The 24947-nt window shown below is 42.8% G+C and overlaps 1 protein-coding gene across 18 annotated transcripts in view; it reads right to left on the bottom strand.

Annotated features, from left to right (window-relative positions):
- CACNA1C (calcium voltage-gated channel subunit alpha1 C) overlaps positions 1–24947 on the bottom strand; it is a 696460-nt gene that overhangs the window by 51306 nt on the left and 620207 nt on the right. For 4 of the 18 annotated variants that reach the window (XM_075896653.1, XM_075896542.1, XM_075896614.1 and 1 more), the window contains one exon: positions 24413–24496. The exons of the other annotated variants lie outside the window; for them this stretch is intronic. In XM_075896653.1, the coding sequence (XP_075752768.1) occupies positions 24413–24496 (84 nt within the window). The remainder of the gene's footprint in view (positions 1–24412; positions 24497–24947) is intronic. 18 annotated transcript variants of the gene reach the window in all.

Raw genomic sequence — 24947 nt, 5'->3', positions numbered from 1 at the left:
CTATCTCACCATCAGAAGACAAGTGCAAAATACGAGAACTTTTGGGAGCTTTTTCTTCAGATGTTTCGATGTCAAGTAATGCATGCAAGTAGCTCCTAAAATGCTTTAAAGTAATCAGGGGGCCAGTACTGGAGCTAAAGAGATGACTTTCTCTAGGGAGGAGGAGTCAGAGACTCTGCTGAATGAGGGGTTTTGTTCTGGAGGGTTCCACTGCCTTTTCTTTTTCTTGTTCTTCCCTGTTGGTAGATGGGAGTCTGTCTATAGATGCAGAAGGAGAAGAAGCTCTATGATTTCAGAAGACCAGCTCCTGGATGTCTTGGGAGACGATCCTTAGTATTCCTGATATGGCCGGGGTGGTGCATTGTATTGGCAATGCTGGTTCAGATAGTGCTGACTTGGCCATTGCCATGTTGTAGGTGGATGCGTGTCCGTGCTAACCTGAGATTCTTAATCTGTCGAAAGAGACCATCTCATGACCTGAGGGGAGGCAGGTTGCAAATGGATGGGTAAGAAAAGGCATGTTTCAGTGATGGAAATGAGGAACAGACATCACCCAGAAGCACGGCATCAACCTCTGAGGTGACTTCAGTACCAAGATGCCAGAAATATGCACCTGTGCCAAGTGTAGAGACACTGGTGCTAGGGATCGGGTTACCTCCCCCAACACAGACTCATTGGGTACCAGCAGGGATTTCGCTGACAGTGTCAATGTTGATGTTACTGGTGTCAAAGCTGGTACTGGTGTCTGGTACAGGTATTTTCAGGTATAGGCACTTTGTGACTTGTGCTTCTTTGATGCTGAGCTGGTGGCTGAAGGTTTGGCTCCACCTTATGAGATGAAAGGGACTGGTGTTGGTAGTTATAAGTAGCCTAGTGTTCAGTTCTCCCTTGCCTCACTGAAGTGGTGGGACTGCTCTTTGGTGCACAGGTAGCAGTCTGAGCTGAGGTGATTTTCCACACTGGATTCTTGCCTTATGATGCTGAGTCTTTTGCTGGTACTGATCTTAGAAGTTATGTGCCATCTGGGAAGAACAAAGACTTGGCAAGATCAGATCCAACTTGGAAGTCAATCCTCATTCTGTGGGGATCTAAAATTGCCCCTTACATGCTTTGAGGAGGTAAAGCTTTTATGGGTGCCCCCAGACTTTCCTGTTCTTGTTAAGACAACTGATGAATGGAGCAGTGATCTGACACATGGTTCTCATGAGACAGAAAGACAATGGCTGTGGCCATCAGTGAGAGGAATGAGGCCAGACACAGTTGGCCAGACACAGTTGGAGATGAGGAGGTTACTCACTTGTGCAGTAATTGATGTCCTTCGAGATGCGTGTTCCCCTGGGTGCTACATATCAGGTTGGTGCACTGCTGCTGCTGCTCCGAGTATCAGAGTCTTCAGAGCAGTGTCCCTCGGGCTATTCTAGCCATGTGTTCCTAGTGTGCAGGCATTGCGCATGTACAAGTTTCCCCTCCCCTCAGTTCCTTCTCTACCTCAGAGAGAGACCAACGGAAGAGGCCAGAACTCTGACGTAGATGGGAGGAAGGGAGCGTAGGGGAACACCCACGGGGACATTCATCTTGAAGAACATCAGTTACTCACAGGTTACTCACAGGTGAGTAACTTCCTTTTCAAGAGAGAGATGTCCCTGTGGGTGCTACACAGCAGGTGACTATAAAGCTGAATGATTCAAGGAAGGACTTTGGATCCAGCATGAAGGCAGGAATTTGGAGTGGGTGTGTAATGTCACTTTATCCTTGAAAAAGGTAGTGTATGGAGGATCTGCCATAAACGCTGCAATTTCTCCTAATCGTCTGGCTGATGTGATGGTTACAAGGAATACTGTTTTCATAGATAAAGTGCAATAAAGTACTGGTAGCCATTGGCTCAAATGGAGAGTGTGTAAGTGCATTCAGCACCAGGTGCAAGTCCCAAAGCTCCGAAGGTGGAATCACTTCTGGATAGACCTTTCAGGAATCTTTTGGTCATCAGATGTGCAAAGATTGAAGAGTCGTCTATCTTGAGATGAAGGTTTGTTACAGTTGCCAGGTGGATCTTGATGAAGCTTATAGCAAGGCCTGATTGTTTGAGATGCAGCAAGTACTCGAGGATAAGGGGTATAGAAGCCATAAATGGGGCGACTTGACAGTCTGAACACAATATGGAAAATCTCTTCCATTTTTGAGCTTATGTCTTGCGGGTGTTCTGAGCTCTCTTGTGAAGCAATACTCCATGAACCTGTTGTGGACATTCTAGCTCTTGTGCAGAGAACCATCAAGGTACCATGCTTTGAGGTGCAGCATGTGCCGGTTGGGATAGCTGGTCTGGACTCCCAGCTGGAGGAGATCTGGGGGTCTGTGATAGGGAAATTGGAGGTGTGTGGGACAACCTGGTCAGGAAGGGAAACCAGGGTTATTGTGGCCATGATGGAACTGTGAGAATTAGTTGTGCATTGTCTGTCCTCACCTTGTGTATGACTTTGTTTAGGAGAGGTATGGGAGGGAAGGAGTACAGGAGGTGAGATGACCAGCTGATTAAAAAGGTGTCACTCATAGACCCTTTCCTCGTTCCTGCTCTGGAACAGAAGAGGTGGCACTTTTTGTGGGTTTGAGTGGTGAAAAGGTATATGATGGGGTGACCCCATTGATGGAAGATCCACAACAGGATGTCTTGGTTGAGTCGCCACTCGTACTCAGTAAGAAGGGCTCTGCTGAACGTGTCTGCCGTGGTACTGAGATTACCTGGAAGATGGAAGGCAGTGATTTTTATACCAAGCTTTAGACACCAGTTCCAGAGGGTCATGAATTCTGTGCATAGAGCATGTGAGCAGGCTCTGACCTGAGAATTTATATAAAACATAACCACTACATTATCTGTGTATACTCTGACATGATTGTTGATAATAAAGGGAAGGGATTGCTTGCATGCGTATCTTACAACTCAAAGCTCCAGAATGCTCATGTGAAGGTTTCTCTCTGTGTTGGACCACAATCCCTGAGCCATGTGATGTTGCAAATGTGCTTCCCACCCTGTGAGGGAGCCATCTGTAGTCAAAGTAGCAGATAGGTCTGGTGTGAGGAATGGGATGCCTGAACAGAGGTTCTGTGGGATTGTCCACCTCTGTAGGGATTATTTTACTGCTGTGGGGACAGTAGGGAATTTGGATAGGGGGTGCACATTGGGTTTGTACACATGTCTGAGCCAACCTTGCAGACATCACAGGTAGAAGCGTGCATTGGTTACTACAAAATTGCATGCAGCCATATGGCCCAGAAGCTGGAGGCTGCTGTGAGCCGTAACTTTGGGACTGGACTGCAGCTTTTGTACCAGCTCTGCTAATTTGTGAAAATTCTATGAAGGAAGTAAGGCAATGGCTCACATGGAGTCCAGGTAAGCTCCTATAAATTTTATTTTCTGTGTCGGGAGTAAAGTGGATTTCTTTTTGTTTATCTGCAGGCTGAGAGTTTCAAAGACATTCAGGGTGATGGTTGTGCTGCGATGAAATTTGAGTTCAGAGTGCATTTTGAGGAGACAGTCATCCAGGTAAGGGAACATGATGACATTTTGTTTTCTTAAGTAGGTAGTTACTACAGCTAATATTTTCAAAAACACCCTTTGAGTCGTGGATAGCCAAATGGTAGGACCTTGTACTGGTAGTATTGTGAACCTAGAACAAATGGAAGAGAGCATCTATGAGCTGGATGGATAGAGATGTGAAAATATGCATCTTGCAAGTTGTGGGACGAAAACCAGTTGCTCTGTTCCAATGATGTGTTAATGGTAGCAACGTCACCATCTTGAACTTTTTTTATTACAAATTTATTCAGTGCTCACGAATCTAGAATGGGTTGCCATCCTCTTGACTTCTTCTCTGTGAGGAAATGATGAGAATTAAAACCTTTCCCCGTAAACTGTGGTGGAACTATCTCTATTGCTCCTAAATGTAGGAGGTGGTATACTTCCTGTTGGAGGAAAGTCTTGTGAAAGTGGCTCCTGAAGATGGATGAGGTAAGTGGATAGGAAGGGGATATAGTCATAAAGCGAATAGTGTATCCGTGTTTGATTATCTGAAGCACCCATCTATCTGATGTTATCTATAAACAGATCTGATAGAATGGAAGGAGACAGTATTGAAAGAGCTTCTGGGATGGTGGTGTTGGTATAGGTGAGAGGCTCTCTTGACCCTCAACATGTTGCTCAAATTTGCTTATTGGGTTGTTGTGGCTGTTGTGTGTTATTTGATGGTAGACACCATCATTGGGATCTATTTCTATTGTCGTGTTGCTGTTGCTGGTCCTTTTCAGGGGTATTGGGTGCATTGCAGATATCTTGGTCTAAGATACGGTTGTTACCTGAACTATCTTCTTCTAGGTGCCAGGCTGTGGATGCCGAGGGACCTGAGAGTCACCCTGGAGTCCTTCACTGAATGCAGTACATCGTTGGTATTTGCAGCAAACAGTTTCTTGCCATCAAAAGGAAGATCCTCAATGGTGGATTGGATCTCCCTGAGGAAATATGGTAAATTAAACCAAGAGGCTATCCTCATGACAACAGCAATGGCTGTAGAGTGTGCAGCCATATCTGCAGTATCTTGGGTTGCCTGAAAGTCTTTCATGGAAATCAGGTGTCCTTCTGATAGTATCGCTTTGAACTGTTATTTCTTGGCTTCTGGTGTGTCCACAATAAAATAAATCTTGAATAATGTCTGTGATAATATTTACTTAACAGGTCTGCATAATTAGCAACTCAGAATTGCAGCATCAAGGAATGTAAACTTTGCAGCCAAATAAGTCCAATTTTTTTGCTATTGTGGTCAGAAGGTGTAGATCTGAAGTGATGCTATTTATTTTTCTGGTGGGCAGCTTCCACGACAAGTGAATTTGGCACTGGATGAGTAAAAAGGAACTCGGATCTTTTAGGTGAGATGTAGTATATTTTGTCCACTCTCTTGCATGTGGGAGTAGCTATGGCAGGTGTTTCCCATGTGGTTTTAGCCGGTTCCATAATTGTGGAGTTGATAGGTAGGGCTATTTTGGATGATGTCACAGATTGTAAAATATCTGTCAGTTCGTGCTGGTTCTCAGTAACCTCCTGTATCGCTTAAAAGATCTTGGAAATGGGAGAAGTTGTCAGCAGTAGTCGGAGGGAGAGGCAAGATGGATTCATCAGGTGAGGAAGAGTCATTCTTGTGTGGAGACGTATTGGGAGATGGGTCATTGTGATTGTCATCTATAGCCTGTTGGCACGGAGGTGATGGTGATTGTAGGGGAGGAGAATGCTGGGGTACACTATGATGTTTCTTAGGATGTTGGTGTCTATTCTGGGAGTGTCATGGGTTCCAGTATTGCCAGTGCGGGTAAGGCTTTGGGGGTGGCATCCACAGGTTTCCGTACCAGGGTGGCATGTCCCTATGCTTTGTGTATGTTGGATGGGTTCTGGTGAAATAGATGGAATGGTCCAAGGGCGGGGGGAACAGAAAATTCTGTGGCGAGAATACAATGTCCACCTTCTTAACTGAGTCGCTTGAGAATCACTCTGGCGAGAGAGTTTGTTGCAGTGCCGGGATACCCCGGGAGTGGTTGGTGCTGAGGAAGGGTGAATTAAAAGTTGACGATATGATCAGGTGTCTATGCTGCATATATTGCCAAGCCAGTGTTGACGGTGCTGTGGTCGGCTGCACCAAAGTGATTTGCGGTGCCAGATGCACTGTCAGCACCGAGCACGCTGGCAATGTTATCTGTGTCGCGGCAGTGCCAGTGGTTTGCATGGAAGTCATATTTGGTTGCGATGCCAGTAAGGCATCTTCAGTGCTGGATGGTGCCACAAAGTGGGAGGCTGGCATCTTGAAGCTGGTGGTCTCAGTGCAGGTTTTTGAAGGCCCCACTCTTGTGGCAATTCAGGTGGTGCTGGAAACATCTGGTGCATAATAGGTACTAAGATGCGGAGCCGCAGCTGTTCTCGGCATCTAGCTGGTTAGTGAGCCCCTTTTCGGTGCCAGAGGATCCCGAGGCAACTAAGAAGCTCACTTTTTCATTGGCTTTTTGTCTTTACATGCCTGAGGGGTCTCAGAACCTTGCCCTGGATCAGAGGCAGGGAGTAATGATTTTTTGAGCAGTATGAACATAAGCTGCAGGTCTCCTTCTTGGCAAGCTCTTGATTTTAATTTCACACAATGGGGACACTTTTGCGAAATGTGTGCATCCCAGAGGCGACGGACACATTGTGCATGTCCATCAGACACCAGAATAGGATCAATGCAGTAGGAACAACGCTTAAATCCTGGTGAGCCAGGCATAACGCCAACTAAGAAGCTAACTAACGAGGGAGAAAAACCCAGAAGAAGGGACAAAACTTTTTTTGGGGGGGAAAAAGGGAATGATCAACTATTAACTACTAACTATAAACTAATTATCTGGGGGAAAACAATGATTAATAGGAGGAACGAGGTGAGGAACACGGCCGAGTTCCATCTCTGGCTGGAAATGGTAGAGAAGAAACTGAGTGGGGGAGGTGGAGGGGCAGGGGAGGAAGGACTCGTGCATGTGTGATGCCAGCACACTAGGAGTGCACAGCCCTAGGGACATTGCTCTGAAGACTCTGATCCTCAGCGCAGCGACAGTGCACTGACCTGATGTGGTGCACTCACAGGGACATCTCTCTCAAAGAACTGACGGCTCTGAATCTATCATTTTGGCACAGAGAGTGGTGTCGAGAAAGATTTTGTTGTTGTTGTTGGCTATTACTGGATAAAAAAATAAAATAAAATAACAAATGGGCATGAGGACATGCATTACATAGGCGTGGTTCCACAGACACTGTAATTCACAAGACTCAGATCTTATGCATATGGGATGCAGATACATCTAGGCTACGTCTAGACTGGCATGATTTTTCGCAAATGCTTTTAACGGAAAAGTTTTTCCATTAAAACCATTTGCGGAAATGAACGTCTAGATTGGCATGGATGCTTTTGCGTCCGTGCCAATCTTGACGCGGTTTTGTGCAAGAAAGCCCCAATCGCCATTTTCGCCATTGGGGCTTTTTTGCCCAAACAGTTTTTAGCTGCCTACACTGGCCCTCTTGCGCAAAAGCATTTGCGCAAGAGGGCTTTTTCCCAAGCGGGAGCAGCATAGTATTTGCGCAAGAACACTGACAATCTTACATGAGATCGTCAGTGTTCTTGCGCAAATTCAAGCGGCCAATGTAGACAGCTGGCAAGTTTTTCCGCAAACTTGCCAGTCTAGACGCAGCGCTAGAGTGGGAGCCAAAGAAGAATCAGAGGTTAACAGAATATATATAAAAGCCAAATTATGAATTCTCCAATGACTCCAATAAAGCTACTAGATTCTCTGTCACATTTCTACTCTGAACAGACAGAAGTGACATCATTATCAGTATGGAGCTTCACACACCTATAGGGACAGGTATTGTGATGTTTGAGCTGCTGTTTGTCATCACACTTACATTACTCCCTGCTAATGGGGTCACTGTACCATTATAGTAAGTGTCAGCTCCTCCAATTTCTCATCCATGTGTCACATGCAGCCTACCCAACTTCAGATCTGCCTGTTTATTTATTTATTTATTTGCCTGTTCACATATACAAATTATGTCTATTTTCAATATGGTTCTTGATGGTTAAAAGAAATATATATACTAAGGGAGGCTTAAAGTAATCAATTGTATCTTCATTTTCTATGAATTTTGGGAAATTTAAATTCGTGGAGCTGCACTACTAATTACCTTCATGTGCATATGCAAATCATGCCATTTTAATAACTTATTAATGTATTTAATATCTGACATTTATAGCCATGAAGTTTCCAGGGACAGTAACCTTATAGTTTGAGGTGATTAAAAGTAAATATAAATAAAGTCATATGCTTTAATTTGGGTATGCAAATGACCCCAGGTCAAAAGTTATTGGACAGCTAAATGAAATATTCCTTTTTCATATAGCTGTGAGCTACTTTTTTAAAACTTGAGTTTCTGTGGAAAAGTACAACAACATGGAAAATATATGAAGGCAAATTATTCTTAATTTTCAGGATGTGTTAATAATACTTCTAATTAAATCTGGGTAAATGATGACTTCAAGCTTTACTGTAATCAAGCTTCAGGGTTCCTGAGAAATAAGATATAGAGGATATCTAGCATTAAATAGTATCAGAGATGTGTTATCCATCTCCACAAGAAACAGCTGCTAGTTCTGGTCCTGACTACCAAAGCATGTGTAAATTCACATGTGATTATATTCTTTGATTTCTGTTTGATTTCTGTGGAAATAGGTATATGAAGAAGGTCCCATTAACCTCACATTTAATGTCTTTTTATTATGACTGCTATCAAATGCCAGGCCTTCCAAAATGACAGGTATTAAGGTGCTAGTCCATAGACAGGGAGAGTTTGTTGCTTCGAGGAGGCCTGGCAATTTGGAACTAATTACTAGAGTGAGTACTGACCTGTGCCCCAATGCTAGAAACCAGGGGTCCCAGCATGGCTTCCTGGTAAGACTTGTCTCTGCACTGTTATTCTTGAAGCAAAATGCAGGACTATATAGCACTTTAAAGACTAACAAGATGGTTTATTAGGTGATGGGCTTTCGTGGGCCAGACCCACTTCCTCAGATCAAATAGTGGAAGAAAATAGTCACAACCATATATACCAAAGGATACAATTAAAAAAAATGAACACATATGAAAAGGACAAATCACACTTCAGAACAGAAGGGGGATGTGGGGGGCGGGGGAGGGGGAAGGAAGGTAAGTGTCTGTGAGTTAATGATATTAGAGGGAGGTGGGGAAAGGTAAATGTCTGTGAGCTAATGGTATTAGAGGTGATAATTGGGGAAGCTATCTTTGTAATGGGTAAGGTAGTTGGGGTCTTTGTTCAATCCCCTTGGAGAGTGTCGAATTTTAGCATGAATGACAGTTCAGAGGATTCCCTTTCAAGTGCAGATGTAAAAGGTTTTTGTAGCAGAATGCAGGTAGTTAAGTCGTTGAGACAGTGTCCTTTCTGGTTGAAATGGCAAGAAATTGTTTTTTCTTTGTGATCCTGTCTAATGTCTGTTTTGTGGGCATTAATCCTTTGGTGAAGTGTCTGAGACGTTTGACCAATGTACATAGCAGACGGACACTTTCGGCACATGATAGCATAAATTATATTTCTGGATGCGCAGGAATATGTGTTCTTGATCTTATAACTCACTTGGTTAGGTCCAATAATGGTATCAGCAGAATGAATATGTGGACAAAGCTGGCAACGGGGTTTGTTGCAAGGGAAGGTACCAGGGTTGATATTAGTGTGGTATGTCCTGTGGTTGTTGGTAAGAATCATCTTGAGGTTAGGTGGTTGTCTATAGGAGACTATGGGTCTGTTATTCTTGGGCAGTGATCCAGAAGACGGATGCTCAGGATCAGGAACACATCAGTGGAGACAGGGAATGAATGATCCATGAGTCACAACAGGGCTGACTGGGATGGGGGTCAGGTAGATGGAGAGAAGGAAGGAGTTAGCCAAAAAGAATTCACCAGGTTCAGATCAGGGCACTTGGTAAAGGGTCAGGTTCCTCCACAGTGAGGAGGCAGAGGAAGAGATGGGAAGCAACTGAGGTACCAAGGCACTGTATCCTCAGCTTTTACTAGCAGACAGTAACATTGAGCAGGATGTATGTGGTTCTCAGTTGTTTAAAGCACTGTACTAATATCAGCTAATTAACCGTCACAGCACTTCCATCCATTATTAATGTCACTGCCATTTTAAGAGGAGGAAGGCGAGATGCAGAGAGCTGAGCAGGCACATACAGTGAGGCAGAAGCAGAACCTGCGTCAGAAATCCAAGTTCCAGGCTGCCAGTTTTTGGTATTTACTCAGCTATGTTCCTTGTCTGCTGCAGTCCATGCCCTCAGGATCCAGGAGTGCCTCCTCTTGCTGAGTTTCATAGCCCAGACTCCAGCCCAGGTGGGAATGTCTTTATTGCAAAGCCCATAGCTCATTTCCCATGAGCCCAAGTCAATTGCTCTGGGCTCTGAGACTCACTGCTTCAGAATTTTTTTTAAATTGCAGTTTAGACATGCCCCCAATCTCTCTCTCTCTTACTCCCATTAATAAGGCATCTTTCGCTGTGGCTTTGAAGTGCAGAACACAGTTATAGGACCAGAAGTAGAATGTGCATTGTACACAACATAATGTAAAGTGTGAACATCTCTTTCCACTTCTTCAGGGTTGAAGTTTTTCACCCTTCCCATAGCTCCAGCATCTTTTTCACCATTCCTCCGGGTATGCATCTACCCACCCCAGCAGGCAGCTAGGAGCTCCTCTGGCTCCCTCAGTCCCTGCCAGCTGTTGCTCTGACCAAGGTGCCCCAGGTCCCTCAGCTTGCTAGAGACAAAGTCCTTACTCCTTGTGCTCTCAGCAGTAACTGACTCTGCTCTGCAAAGTGTCTCTTTTTATATAGACCTGCTAGGCCCTGACCAGCTGCTCTGTTCAGCCCCTCTCTGTCCTTGTGCAATTTCCCTTGGCTGCTTTTAACGTCTTCCTTGCCAATGTAAGGTGAACACTCCCTCACAAATTGACCCTGAATTTGGTGCAGAAGTGAAAAGGGAGGCAGCCTTTGTTACTTAAGAGACAGGCTGCTGCATGCTGTACAAGCTATGGCCCTCAAGAAGTGCTCACTTTCAGTCCTAGGTAGAATGACTGGCGGTTGTCTAACCTAGAAGTGATGAAATATGGATCAAGGTGGCAAGGTCTTCATTTGAGAAGAGAGCGCACTGTTCTTGGGCAGTCACAGGCAGAAGAAGACTAACTCTGCTGCATTCCTTGTGTCCAGCAGCAGTGAAGAGCTGAGCTTCACCTTCAATTTTAGTAATCCCTTGATGACTCAGGTTGATGTCAGCGTATCATCGAGCAAGCTCCTTGCAGCATTTCCCTCTTCTTGCCACTGTCACTTCTGTCCTCCCTGGGTTGAGAGTTTGAATCATTTGGTCTTCAACCACCTGGTAGTGGGACATCATAGCGAAGTCTGGGGATGCATAGGCTGAGAAAGAGTTTGCAACTAGGTGCCATCCATACCTTTAGGACACCGAGTCTATGGTGCCTCAGGAGAGCACTGACCAAGCTCACATTTATATGTTAAAAGGAAGGGCTGAACATACCAGACTCTGCAGGACTCCATCTTTGAGGAGTAGTGCTAGCCTATTATGTCATCTGGGATTTGCCTGAGAGGAATGAGTATAGTGCCCTCAGCTAAATACATGCAATTCCTATTGAACAGATGAGAAACGAGGACAGAAACAGACCCACAATCTGGAGTATTGCTATTTATGTGGTTTACAGCCACAGACTTCCTTGAACAGGTACCCTCAACTTAGTGGAACGAATTATGAGTAGATTTTACCATATAGCCAGATATGCACTGGGCGAGCCCAACGATCCTGAAGTCATGCTAGGATGATGTAGTCAGCCCAACAGCAGAGTGAAGATACCTGGTGAGCAATCTTAAACTTTGAAGGAGACATTGGGAGATATTGCTCCATTGGTTAAAGCCAGGGAAAAACTTTGATCCGACTGCAACTGGAACATACAGCTCAACAAACTGTGAATGCAAGCAAATTAGCAGTCCCTGATGGGGAGAGTTTTTCCAGCATATCAAGTTTCTGCCCAAGGGAGCCACCCCAGACACATCAATAGCCCAAAGAGAGCATTTGTTAAGGACAGTTTTCATTTGAAATCTGGAGTAATTAGTATTTAATTCACAGGCTATGTCTTTTCATTGCCTTTTTAATTAGGAAGCTGTTTAATGTTTAGGCTGAAGTTTTCTTAAAAGGAAATGCTTATGGGGGTAAGTTGGGCTGGTGAATATTAATATAGGATTCAATAAAATCTATTAGCCATATTGGGATTGGAAATGTTAATTATTGGCATTACTTAAGTATGTAAAGGAGACCATGGCCTACTGTTGTAAAGCAATGAGCAACATAGTTTTGTTCCAGGATTACCTCCCTGAGAACAACTAGTTATGGTGAGTTCAGTAATGCAGAGAGATGAGATGTGTGAAACATTGTTAATATACATGAGTTTGGAGGTGGAAGTGGGCCCAGAGCAGACAATGAGCTTGGAATAAGAATCCCTCATTTTAGGAAGCTCTACTTGGGTCTCTCAATATCTGGTTTTATGCTCTCCTTTTAGCAGATATTTCTTTGTCATGGAGGCATCTTGGCCATTATGTCAGTTCTATTTAGGAAGCAACGTCTTGTGTTACATACAACAAATTCTCTTTTACTCACTGGGACAAGTTACTGTGAAGGGGTAGCAAACAGCACACACAATTGGCACATCTTAGTTTAAAAGTGGGTGGATGAGGTGAAGACTGATAGAAGGCAGGGGCAAATAATATGTTGTCCTCTGCCCTAATCAAGTTTACACTTGGCTAAAGTCAGGCCTGCATTTCCAGCTCTAATCTGCAGAGCATCAGAGCCAGGCCAAGCCCTACTACCAGGTGAGCTGGACTGAGGTGTGATTAGGCCCCATTTACATGACTTTTAAGTAGATGTGTGAGGCAGATCATGCTCTCAACACTCTGTGTTCTTCTCAACCAATCCCCATGAGAAGGCAAGGCACAGAGCCCACATTCTCCCCAGCTGCGGGAAGGAGACACACAAGTGTATCCTGCTGGTCCACTGGATTTATTCAATGGGAACATCAGGAATCACATATACTAGGCAGAGGGAATCCATTGGTCTTTTTTCGAATGGTGCCAATCACCATGATACTCCGAGGTCTAGTGCTCAAGCCTGGTGAAGAAGGAATTCATAAAGAGAGACGAGGGGATTAATCTTCCCCATTTGCTGGCAATCAGGAGTTCAGGTGAAGATAAAGGAAGAGAGACAGCTGAGATTTTAGGGAGAGGGGGACTGATCATGGGGGCCTTTGTGCTCAAATCTCTACAGACTCATACAATTCTTACATGTCATCATGGAAACTTAAGGAAGTGGTAGCTGGGCAGCAGTGAATTGTTTCACTGGCCACCACCGTGAAGGGTAACCAGTGAAAAGTGCAGTCTCAGATGGTTTCTAATGCTATTTTTGGTGGCTCCTTTGATTTTTTAACTAGTAAGTGCTGTGTGTAAATAAATATTGAAATTATATGAAAAAATAAGTATCAGTTTATTATTATAAGCATTTCTAGGATGCCCAGGACCACAATAGCAAAGCACAATTTCAAAAGTTAGATGATAGCAAAACCAGAACAAAATTAAAATAATATTCTTATGTATTTTTTTTTTAAATATTTATATGTATGATTCCTGCCTAAACAGATTCAGAGTCAAAGCTTGTTATGCTTACTCAATCAAAGTTCCCACTGATATTATTATTGATATTGCACCAACAATGGCATATGATATGTAAAGGCAAGAATGAACACAAGGTTGTTGCCCTGAGGATTTTACAAACTAATGAAAATGTGGACAGAATAAGGAGTGCAGGAATTGTCCGTTGGTCACTCAACAATTCCGTGAATTTCAGTGGGAGTCAGACAAGACTCCAAGGGACCTGGAATGATGATGTACTGTGGGTTGCAAAGTTTGTGCTGTGGCAACATGATTTTGTGGAAAAGTGGTACTCTGAAGCCCGCTCTGAAGTGAAGGTTACAAATCTGTAATACACTGACCTGTCAATCAGCTACTGTCCCCCTGTTTTAGTGAGTATCCTAAATGTTTTCATTTAGAAGAACAATACTCAAGGCTCTGTGGATCATGAAAAAGATCAGCGACCAACATTACCTGTGCCTGACCAAATACTATTATTTTATAAGTTAAAGTTGGTCAATTACACAGTAAAAGGATCATGATTGGTTAATATCTTAGATTGGTTAATTATTAAATGACACAGAGTTTTAATATTGTGTTGCAAAGAGCTGAAGGAGATTAGACGAAGGTTTCTAACCATTAGAGGAGTGAAGTTCTGGAACGGCCTTCCAAGGGAAGTAGTGGGGGCAAAAGATCTATCTGGTTTCAAGATTAAACTAGATGGGTTTATGAAGGGGATGGTTTGATGAGATAACAGGATCTTGGTAACTAATTGACCATTCATTATCAGTGGGAAATAGGTCAATGGAGGGATGATAGGCGTTACTATAGAGAACTTTATGGGTGTCTGGCTGATGAGTCTTGCCCACATGCTCAGGGTTTATCTGATCGCCATATTTGGGGTCGGGAAGGAATTTTCCTCCAGGGTAGATTGGCAGAGGCCCTGGAGGTTTTTCGCCTTCCTCTGTAGCATGGGGTATAGATCACAGCTAGAGGATTCTCTGCATCTTGGGGTCTTCAAAGTATTTGAAAGCTTCAATATCTGAGATATAGGTGAGAGGATTATTCTAGGAGGGGTGGGTGAGATTTTGTGGCCTGCACTGTGCAGGGGGTCAGACTAGATGATCATAATGGTCCCTTCTGACCTTAAAGTCTATGAGTCTATGAGATATGTTAAAGAGGCACTTGTGGCTTGTAAGTTTTAGTCTGAGTATCACTGATTTAGAAGGATGCCATATAAGAAAAACTGTGTTGGGTCCCTGAGTCTATAGATGACTTTATAAAACTTTATGACTTTACTTCTTCCCTATCATTTCACTGCTATTAACATCATACAGTTATACAGTAAATTTACCACAGATACTGTATTGTCTGTTTCTTAGACTATAATGGTTTTCATATGCCCAGAACTAGAGGCAAATGGATTTTTATCCTGCCTTTACATCTCTCCTGCAATAAAATGTGTCTTGGATCTGGAGCAATGACTGAGTCCAAATATTCAGTTTTGTGGAAATCACGTATTTCAGCATTTTCCATAAAGCTGGGGAATACATGCTTTTGTGATGCCTTTTTTCCCACACAGATCATATGGTTTTCTGTTGTTATGGTGAATTGCTATTAGCATTAGATGTTGAAAATGGTTCAAGTGCCTAGGTGGATGTGGGAGAGGGGTGTGAGGGGGAGGAGAGCAGAAGTCATTGGTATTCATTGCCCCCGTATCTGCAAAAAACATGTTCTTTTTTGATTGCCCACATTTCAAAAAGACTGTAAGTGTGATCACTCCTCTGGAATGGGCAAGTTGTGTGATGCATTCTGGAAAATCTGAATACAAATATTTGTTAAGACAAAAACAAACAAATCAAAAAAGGCCCCATCTACATTACCAAACAATCCCATTCAAACATGGCTGTGGTTATACAATCTTAGAACATTCTTCTAGTTTCTGAGAGCAGAAAACCATGTTACAAACTCATGTTTTAACAATAGTAAATGGCTAAGTTAAACAGGGGGTTAGAACATGGTTTTGGATTTTTCTTGTGCCCATGGAGAGAAGACTGCTCCAGTTATACCATGGTTTGCCAAAGCCATGTTTCAACACAGGAATTTTTGTAATGAAGGTGGGGCCACAGTGATGCGTTAATGTCTTACAGAAATAAAAACCACTATAAATTATTTTTAAAAATTCTAAACAAACAACCCCCCGTCATTGGTTTTACGAGCAGCTTTACAAAAATAAAACAAGTTCTCTGTATGCACATAAACACGCACACACATATAGGTATGTATCAAACTATGTACAACTTTTAGGATGGCAACAAGAAGGGTATGTCGACACAGGATGCCAACAGAAGCTGCTATGCTTCAACAGCCCTTTGCTACACATTTTGGAAGCTTCTGCTCCCCCATGGCATTTGGAAGGTTGAGTGATATGTCAACATCTCCTCTCCTTGAGAAACTTTGTGCAAGTTCTCAGAATTACAAAGATTTGTTTCCAGTGTCACCTGATGGCCAAAATCTGAGCAAAGGGGTTTGGAAGCTGAGAGTAACAGCCAGGCACAGGTACAGAAAGAGAGAGACAGATGGTCAGATGCAGCGACAGAGATGGATGCAAGTCCCAACTGAAGTGCAGGCTAGATGTGTGCCGTCCTTCCACCAATCCTTGCTCCCATTGCAGGGGTGGGGCTTCCACAGAATTTAGTCAGGAAGAGCCAAATGCTGCAATTCTGACTCAGATAAAGTGCCCAGTGGGAGTTTTGCCTGAGTAAAGACTGCAGGATTTGAGCCACTAGTTCTTTGCCTTCAAATTCTTGATTGGGGGTGAAAATAATCTTGAATAGTTTGGTCTGGCTGGAGACAAAGTAGAGGGGAGCAAGAGGGAAAGGAAGGGGCAAGGTATATAGAGTAGGGTGCAGGAGAGAAGGGAAAAGGGAAACTTGAATGTGTGCTATGTCATAAATTTTCCAGAGAATGGGAGCAAGAGTTCATGATAATCATGTAAAATCTATTGGAGTCAAAGGCAGGATGATTCTAAAGGGATGCTGATTACTCACAACCAAGGGACTAACGGAGGAATCATTGCACGATCCTCAGATAACCCTAGAATTTCAAATATTGGGTGTCTCTGTCCGTACTGTACTTGATCTCGTCAATTCTTTAAAGCCAGAAGCCAACAAAGCTATGCCCCTCTGTTGACCCTCTACAGACGTCTCTACAACACCACCTACTTCTTAGGCCTACATCAAGATGTAAATACATTGAGCCTTCCTCAATATGAGGCAGAGAATCAAAGTGTTTGTGTCACTAGAGAAGAAGTGGTGGTGCTGTGTGTTGGATATGGTTAAAGTTTGCCTGTAGTTATTTGGCTTTTTCTATACTTCCTCAAGGGATGTCATTTTCCAGAGCAATTTGGTGCTGTAGTTCTCAGAGGCTGCACAACAGGTTAGCAAGTGAAATCATACCTCACCATGCTCTCCTTCCTTCTCCCCCTCCGAGCTAGGAAACTTTTCCTCAGCTCTAGCATTCAACACCCTGCTAGCTCTCTGGCAAAACTGGACTTCTACAAAGGGAGGGCAATCTACATGTGGAGAAAAGACTTTCCTTTTTATTCACACAAGCACTCATATCACAAACACACCCCTTCTCATCTTATTTTGTACCTAGGACATTTCAGTGGGTAGCTTGCTGAGCCCTTCATACATATTAGTCTCATTGCTGCTTAATATTCTGTAGCTCCCATTCTGGTACTTCTTCCTTTGTATACACTTTGGCACACAGAGACACACTCAGTCATGCTATGGTCACTGATGGGCATCACCATGTGGATATGAACACAGACATTATTGCCCAGTCACAACCACACACCCCTCAGACACTATTTCACTTTGACATACACAGGAACACTCATACATGCCAACGTGTCCTAGATTGCTGACAGGAACACAGACACAAAGACTTGTGGGTGGGCATAAATAAATGCATAGCCAGCCCACCTACGTAGGCAGACGCAGCCAAATATAACAACGGCTACAGGTACCCACACTGGAGCATGATAAATGGATACATTCAAATCGGTGCATGCCTATGCAATTCCAACATGTGTGCATGTGCAAACTGCCCAATGTGTTCAAAGAATGGAACAAAGTCTTTGTTGGCTAAGGGTAGTAGCTCTGCCAGAGGAGCGCAGGCAGGTAAACATGTCCTGCTGTGAGACAGGCTTCTGCGGCAAATGAACATTCACCTGCCACAGAAAGCTGTCTGACACTGAAGGGGAATAGAACAAAGGAAGAAGGACTCTGAGGACCAAAGATGTGTCAGCTGCTTTCTCTGACTAAAATCTGAGGGGGAGGAGATTATGTGAGTAGTTTTCTCAGTGACTCAGGCCTGGCTGTCTTTTTCCATCACTCTGGGCACAGTAACACAGTGCAACAGTTCCTGTCCAATATCACCCAGTAAGGAGTAACGAGAAACTTCCTTCACCCAGGGAAGGGCTAGCATGCTTCAGTAAGGGAATAGGCAGCTTCAGTAAGAAGAAAGAGCAACACATACTAGATTGTATCTGCCGATCTGGAAAGTAAGGACAACTAAATCTGTCCCCATGACCACTTCTTGGACAATGAATTCCAAATTCTTCAGCTTCTGTTCAACCCCTGAAACATTTCCTTTCCTATAATGTAGAGATGCCTAACCTTATTATCAATATTAATCATTTTTACTTCCATAATGCTTTTCTTCTGAGATCACAAGGTGCTTTTGTGAGACACAAAAGGTACCTTTATGACAATGGTCTTGTAAATTAGGTAAATATTGCTATTTCTATTTTACAGACAGGGAAATCAAAGTATAGAGCTTTTAAATCCAAGGTCACAAAGTATACCAGAGCAGGGAATAAAATCCACAAGTTCTAATTTCTAGCCTCAAATAGGAACTCGGTCTTAGCATTCACTGATGGCTGAAATTTGGCAGACCTAGCTTTTGCTTTGAAACTAATTTTTTTAAATACCAGAATTAAAAGGTAAGTAAATAAATATGTTTAATTGCTTCTTAGGAATAGCCAAAATATACAATCTGCTACGAAAGGCAACTGAAATAATAAAATGTTCAAGGATAGATTTTAAAGCATTTTGTGGGAGAGAATTTAGCTGCACAACATTTGTTAAAGCTTGAAGGCAAAGTTTTGAAAACATGGTCACATCATGGGCTTGAAAGTAAGCCAATTTAAAAGTGAATCTGGCAGAAATTGTATAACTACTTGATATTTTGTCATTTGCAAGATCTTTAACTGCACGTATTGCACATAGTGAGTGGCATGAGACCTGTCAGTGTGGGTGCGTCTACACAGTAGGGCTTAACTCGAAATAAGCTATGCAAATTGAGCTATGTCAATTGCATAGCTTATTTTGAAATAGCTTATTTCGAAATTGGGAGTATCTACACAGCACTTATTTCAAACAAGAGCACTCTTCCTCTGACTTCCCTTACTCCTTGTTCAATGAGAGTTACAGGAGTTGGAATAAGAAGTCCTCCAGCTTGACAATATTTTGACATTATTTTGAAAAACTGCCTGCTGTGTAACCATAGACTAAATTATTTCAAAATAATGCGAGCTATTTCGTAATAATGTTGCTGTGTAGATGTACCCTGTGTCTCTGAATGGTATATCCAAGGCTGTGTCCAGACTCAGGGTTTTTTTCGAAAAAAGTAGCCTTTTTTCGAAAAAACTTCACCTGTGTCTAGACTGCAGCCGCGTTCTTTCGAAATTAAATCAAAAGAACGCGGCTTTTCTTTCAACGGCGGTAAACCTCATTTCACGAGGAAGAACGCCTTTTTTCGAAAGTGCTTTTTTGAAAAAAGGCGTTCTTGAATGCCAACAGGGCTTTTTAGAAAGAGAGCATCCAGACTCACTCGCTGCTTTCTTTCGAAAAAAGTGGCTTGCTTTTTCGAAAGTACTGCTTGCAGTCTAGACGCTCTTTTTTGAAAGATACTTTCGAAAAGCCTCTTTCGAAAGAGGCTTGCAGTCTAGACATAGCCCAAGAGAGTGTTTAATGAAGTGAATTCTAAAGTTCAACTGAGCTGTGGGGCTGAGTTTGCTGCATTGTGAACTAGCAATGAATTAATTTCAGTGTCACTGAGGGTATGTCTACACTACCCCCCTAGTTCGAACTAGGGGGGGTAATGTAGTCATACGGAGTTGCAAATGAATCCCGGGACTTGAATTTCCCGGGCCTCATTTGCATAAAGCCGTCCGGCGCCATTTTTAAATGCCGGCTAGTTCGGACCCCGTGCCGCGCGGCTACACGCGGCACGGACTAGCTAGTTTGGATTAGGCTTCCTAATCCGAACTAGCTGTACACCTCATTCCATGAAGCCTAATCCGAACTAGCTAGTCCGTGCCGTGTGTAGCCACGCGGCACGGGGTCCGAACTAGCCGGCATTTAAAAATGGTGCCGGCTGGCTTTATGCAAATGAAGCCCGGGAAATTCAAATCCCGGGCTTCATTTGCAACTCCGTATGACTACATTACCCCCCCTAGTTCGAACTAGGGGGGTAGTGTAGACATACCCTGAGAGAGCTTCATTGTGGGGGGTTACTTGAATAAGGACTGCGAAAAAACTGAGTAGAACCTCCGATTGTGACCCACCTACACATCTTCTAATTACAATGCACCTGAACACCAGAGGCATGCTACAAACATGCACACAGACTGAGATATACATACATGTGTACAGTCACCTAAAAGCATAGAGATAAACATGCCTACGTATGTATGCTCTCAGATATTTGCATCCACCCAAACACACTCCACAGATGTGCAGATTAAGATATACACATACCCTCAGACAATGTGTGTTCATATACTCAGATATATACAAAACATCTCTCACCACACACACTTACAGTAAGGTGCCCACAACTCCATCAACCATCAGGCGCACTCATATGTGTGCGTGTGCGTGATAACTTCCCTCTTGGTTGATATATCTGAGACTGAAATGGGGACCCTGAAAGCTAAAAATATGAGCTACTACAGAATGAGATAAAAAGCCAAGTGGCTGTGGGGAGACCTATAACACACTCACAAATGGGTTACCAGTACACACACACACATGCACACAGTGAACGTGCGCATTACCCAAATGCATTCAGGAACATACGCTACAACCCAAGGAATACACTCACAAAAGCCTCCTCTTCACCCTCCTAACAACGTTTTTTATCTGGGAATTTCTCTTTTAACAATTTAAAAAAAAATTGCCAAGGAGAAAATCGGTGCCTGCAGTGTTGCCCACACAAATGTGAGCATAAAGCTATGCACCGTCAGAGGCACTTGTTGATCTATCTTAGGGTTTTCCATTGCACCTATTGCTGTAGTGTTTCCTAGGTATATCTGGTCTGCGTGGTAAGGTCTTTGGTAGAATTCATGGATTTTTTATGGCCGCACATCTACAGTTTCTTAGGTTAAAATAAGCTAAGCCAGGTAATGTTCATCTCTAAGAAATGATGACACTGATGCTACCGTTAGCCCTCAGTGCAGCATCTTTTGAAACCCTATCTCAAACTCAGCTTGGTAACTTGCTAATCAGGTGGGCAGAAACACCTTAACTGATCATGAAAGCATCTACAGCTCTTCATCTAGTGAAGTGTGTGTGTGTGTGTGTGTGGGGGGGGGGGGCGAGTGGGAGAGTTTCTCACTTTTTCAGACTCCAAGTATATTGGAACAAGACAAGACAGTATACAGACAAACGAGGTAGGTTTTGCTCAGACCCACAGACAGTGAGCAAGCAATAAGCTCCTTGGGAGAAGAGGAAGGCTGCATCAATAAACTGTATCCACACTTCTTGGGAAGACAACAACTGTCTGTTTGACGTGGGCTGTTATTTCCAATGCCCATCTGCTAAAGCTGTAGTATATGAAGTGCAGCTAGCACGAAGGGAATCTGACAGGACAAACTGACATACAACACATTCTCTTACTCAACAGTGTTATAAGTGCAAGGGGATTTCAAGTATTTCAGAACAAACTCCATCCTTAGCTGCTTATTTATCAGTGCATCAAAAGATTGTGCAAAAACGATTAATGTTTTTAGTAACAAATGTTAGAATTTATAGCAAAGGACTTGCCTAGATAAAAAGAGAAGATTTAAACATGCCAGGTAACAAAAAGACATGTGCAGAAATCTGTGGGAACTGTATAGTAGGAGAGAATTCTTTAAAGGGGACACAGGGACCATCACTAAGTGCCATCTGTACTTTCCATTCAGGCAATAAGGCTGCCAAAAGCGCCTTCTCAGTGGAGAAAGACAATTATTTGCAGAGATATGGACTTACAGAGGCATGCCATTCCTCATATTTTGAAGTACAAAGCTGACAAGTTTAGGAGATAGACTGAAAACAAAAATGCGTTCGAATTCAGACAGGTATGGAACAGAGAAGGGGCTTTATGTGGTATATGCTTTCCTTTTTTCATGTACCAATTCCATGGTGATGAATCATATCATAATGACAGCCCTGAAGACTGAAGACCTCTGTTTATCCATTGAACGGGTACAGCCTGAGTAACAATAACATGAGCTTTCCCACAATACTCTGAGAATGTGCCTCAAACTTTGTCCTACATGGGGAAAAGATAGTTAATAAAATCATGGGAATTACACTGAAAAGCTACGTTGGACAACTGAGTCCATCTCCTCTCCAATGCAGGGATGTTCCCTCTAGCACATCTGCAGGACTTAAATGTGCCCAATGAGTGAATTTCCATCATTTTACTTGAAAGATTATTCCATAGGTTAATCTCTCAGCCAGAACCTTTCCCCTGATATTTAGCATAATTCCCACCTCACTGCTTCTAGCCATTTCCCTTTTATCACCCTATATCAGGGGCACTGGAAGGATTGCAAAGGTGGAAGGACCAAGCAACCAAAACATATTAAAACTGTGTGGCCTTGCAGGATGCAATGCCATTCACTCAAAACTGGCTCCTGGTTAAGGGGCAGCCATCCATGAAAAAAGGGTGTGTAGGGAGGAATACCCACACTTATGCTGTGTGATGTCTCCCTATCTTTGAGGATTGCACTGTTATAGTGTTGGTAGACTATTTCCATGCTGCCCTCGGGGATTGTCTACATGATGTCTTAGCTCAAACCAGCTAGTGGGCAAATACGAATGCACACTAGCATGTCATGCATCAACTCACACATGTGGCCCCTGCTGATGTGCTCTAAAAGCTCCCTAATATTTGCAACGGGACTACACTTATGAGCAGTATGGAATTTCTAGTGCTCAACAGCAAGGATCAGGCAGACCAGTTAGTATGCTCCACACTGAGTTGAACATACAGTCAAGACCTTAGTTGTCTCTTTGACAAGCAAAACATATAGAGCTCTTAAGTTTTCTTCAAACAAATGAATCTTTCCACTTCCTTAATGATTTTAGCTGCTCTGCTATGAATTCCCTCCCATATGTTGGCATCTTTCTGGTGGCAGGGTGCCCAAAACCTAATGCAGCATCCCAGGTAAAGTCACATCCAGGCACTATTAATGTCTCTGCTGCATGATATGATACCTCTACTGTACATATACAACTCCAAACTGTATTGGCCTTTTCTGCTGCAATAGCACATTACACATTCATGTCCAATTTGCTATTCCTTAACACCCTTTTGCAGGATTTCTGCTTCTCAGGTTTCTCAAAATTGAATTTCCTTATTTTTTGTCCATGTTTCTAAACTCTTTAGGTCCCTCTGTATTATTTTTCTGTCCTGTTTATTAAACTCATACTCATTTAGCATATCTGCACATTTCATTAATGTATTACTTATTTCCTTTTCCAGATCATTGATGAAGACCTTAAATAAGGGTAAACCTATAGTACTCTCAGGGCATGTCTACACCAGGTAATTATTTCAAAATAGGTTAGTTTATAATAACTCCCAAAATGACAATTTAGAAATAAGTGTTATTCCTCATGACAAGCAGGAGTTATTATTTCAAAATAACAAGCCCGTTATTTCAAAATAATGGGGTCAGTAGTGTGGACGCTCTGCTTGCCATTTCTAAATTAGGGGGGTTATTTCAAAATAACTCCCTAGTGTAGACCAGGGCTCAGAGACCTCCTCCCAACTTGATATGCTGTGATATTTGTATGATCTTTTAGCCAGATTTCAGTCCCCATAACCTTGCTTCTGTTCATGTCATCTTGATTTAAGTTCCCAAATATGACTCTTCTCCCACCAAATTCTTCAGTAGGAGCTGGCCTAATGCATCAAATTCTTATCTCAAATCTAAATATAATGTCCTATACCACCTACATTTCCTTCATCCACTAATTGTGTAATTCTACCCTATCCCATCAAAAAAGCAATAAAGTTTGCCTGATAAAAATATATTCTTTATAAACTCTGTGCTACTCATTTCAGTCTCCAGGGCCCATTTAATCCTTGGCCTTTCTGCTGACATGACCAGGAGTGGTGCCATTTAATGCTAGTTGTGGTGGTACATTTTGTGAGGTGTGCACTGAAAAATGGATTGAGACATGGCCACATATATTTTCTATGGATATTTTTGGAGGGGCGGGGAAATGAAAACATTGGCGGAAAACTACCCTGTAAAATAGGAGAATTTTTTTATCCAGGAAAAAAATGGACAGGTTTCTCTGTGGCTATTGAGATGCCAGTCTTTTTTGAGGAAGCCAAAAGGGCATCGACACAAAAGATTCTAGATTTGGTTCCCACAGTTCCACCTCGAAAGAGTTACCTTTAGATCTCTGTGGAGTGGAAAGTATCACAATGCCATAGGGAGTCCTGGGCTATCACTACTCCAGCGACTTCCCATGGCACAAATCTCACTCTCACTTACACTCCACATTTCCCACTGATTTTCCTGCTATACAGTTTTACTCATGCCAGGCTGATTATGAGGGAAAGAAAATGATGCAACAGTCAAAAGGTTCTCTAGGTTGTTGCAAAAGTAAAAACAAACAAAAACAATATTTTTTTCAAAAGAATAAAAAACAATCCTTAAAAATAAAAAAAGAGGGGGTGGGGGGAACAAAAAGAAAACCGGGAAAGACAAATGAATGTTAGAGCAGGCACGATCATGGACAGACGCCAGCTACTTACGTTCACCTCGGTGATTGCTATATCAACAATGCTACCCACAACAATCAAGGCGTCAAATGTATTCCATGCATCACAGAAATAGTGCTGCATGTGGCAGAGAAGCCGAGGAAGGAGAGAGAAAGAGAGAAAGAAAAAGAGAGAGAGAGAGAGAGAGAGAGAGAGAAAGGAAGGAAGGAAAAAAGGTAAAAAATAAAATAAAATAAAACAAAAGCAAAAAAAAGCATGAAAGAGGGAGAGAAGAGAAAAAAATAAGAAAAGAAAGAGGTTACGTGGGCATATTAAATAGTCTCTTACCACTTTATAGTATTGGCTGCTCAAACCTCTGTAAAGTTTCACATGATGGAGGGTATCAACAAAAAAGCCTGGTTAGTTAGAAAGTTACACTCAAACATGTGTACCCTTTGGAGGGAAAAAAAGCACACACACCCCAAACTCTGTGCGCTTTCACCAGTCACAGCCGAGGTGTGCTATGACAAGTGAAAAAGAAGGAGGCGTTTCCCCCTCCTTTTTTTCCCTGGGAGAAGGAGAAGGACGA

The sequence above is a fragment of the Pelodiscus sinensis genome, chromosome 1 (genome assembly GCF_049634645.1).
Source record: "Pelodiscus sinensis isolate JC-2024 chromosome 1, ASM4963464v1, whole genome shotgun sequence".
Classification (NCBI taxonomy): domain Eukaryota; kingdom Metazoa; phylum Chordata; order Testudines; family Trionychidae; genus Pelodiscus; species Pelodiscus sinensis.
This window is presented reverse-complemented; position numbering and strand designations above follow the sequence as displayed.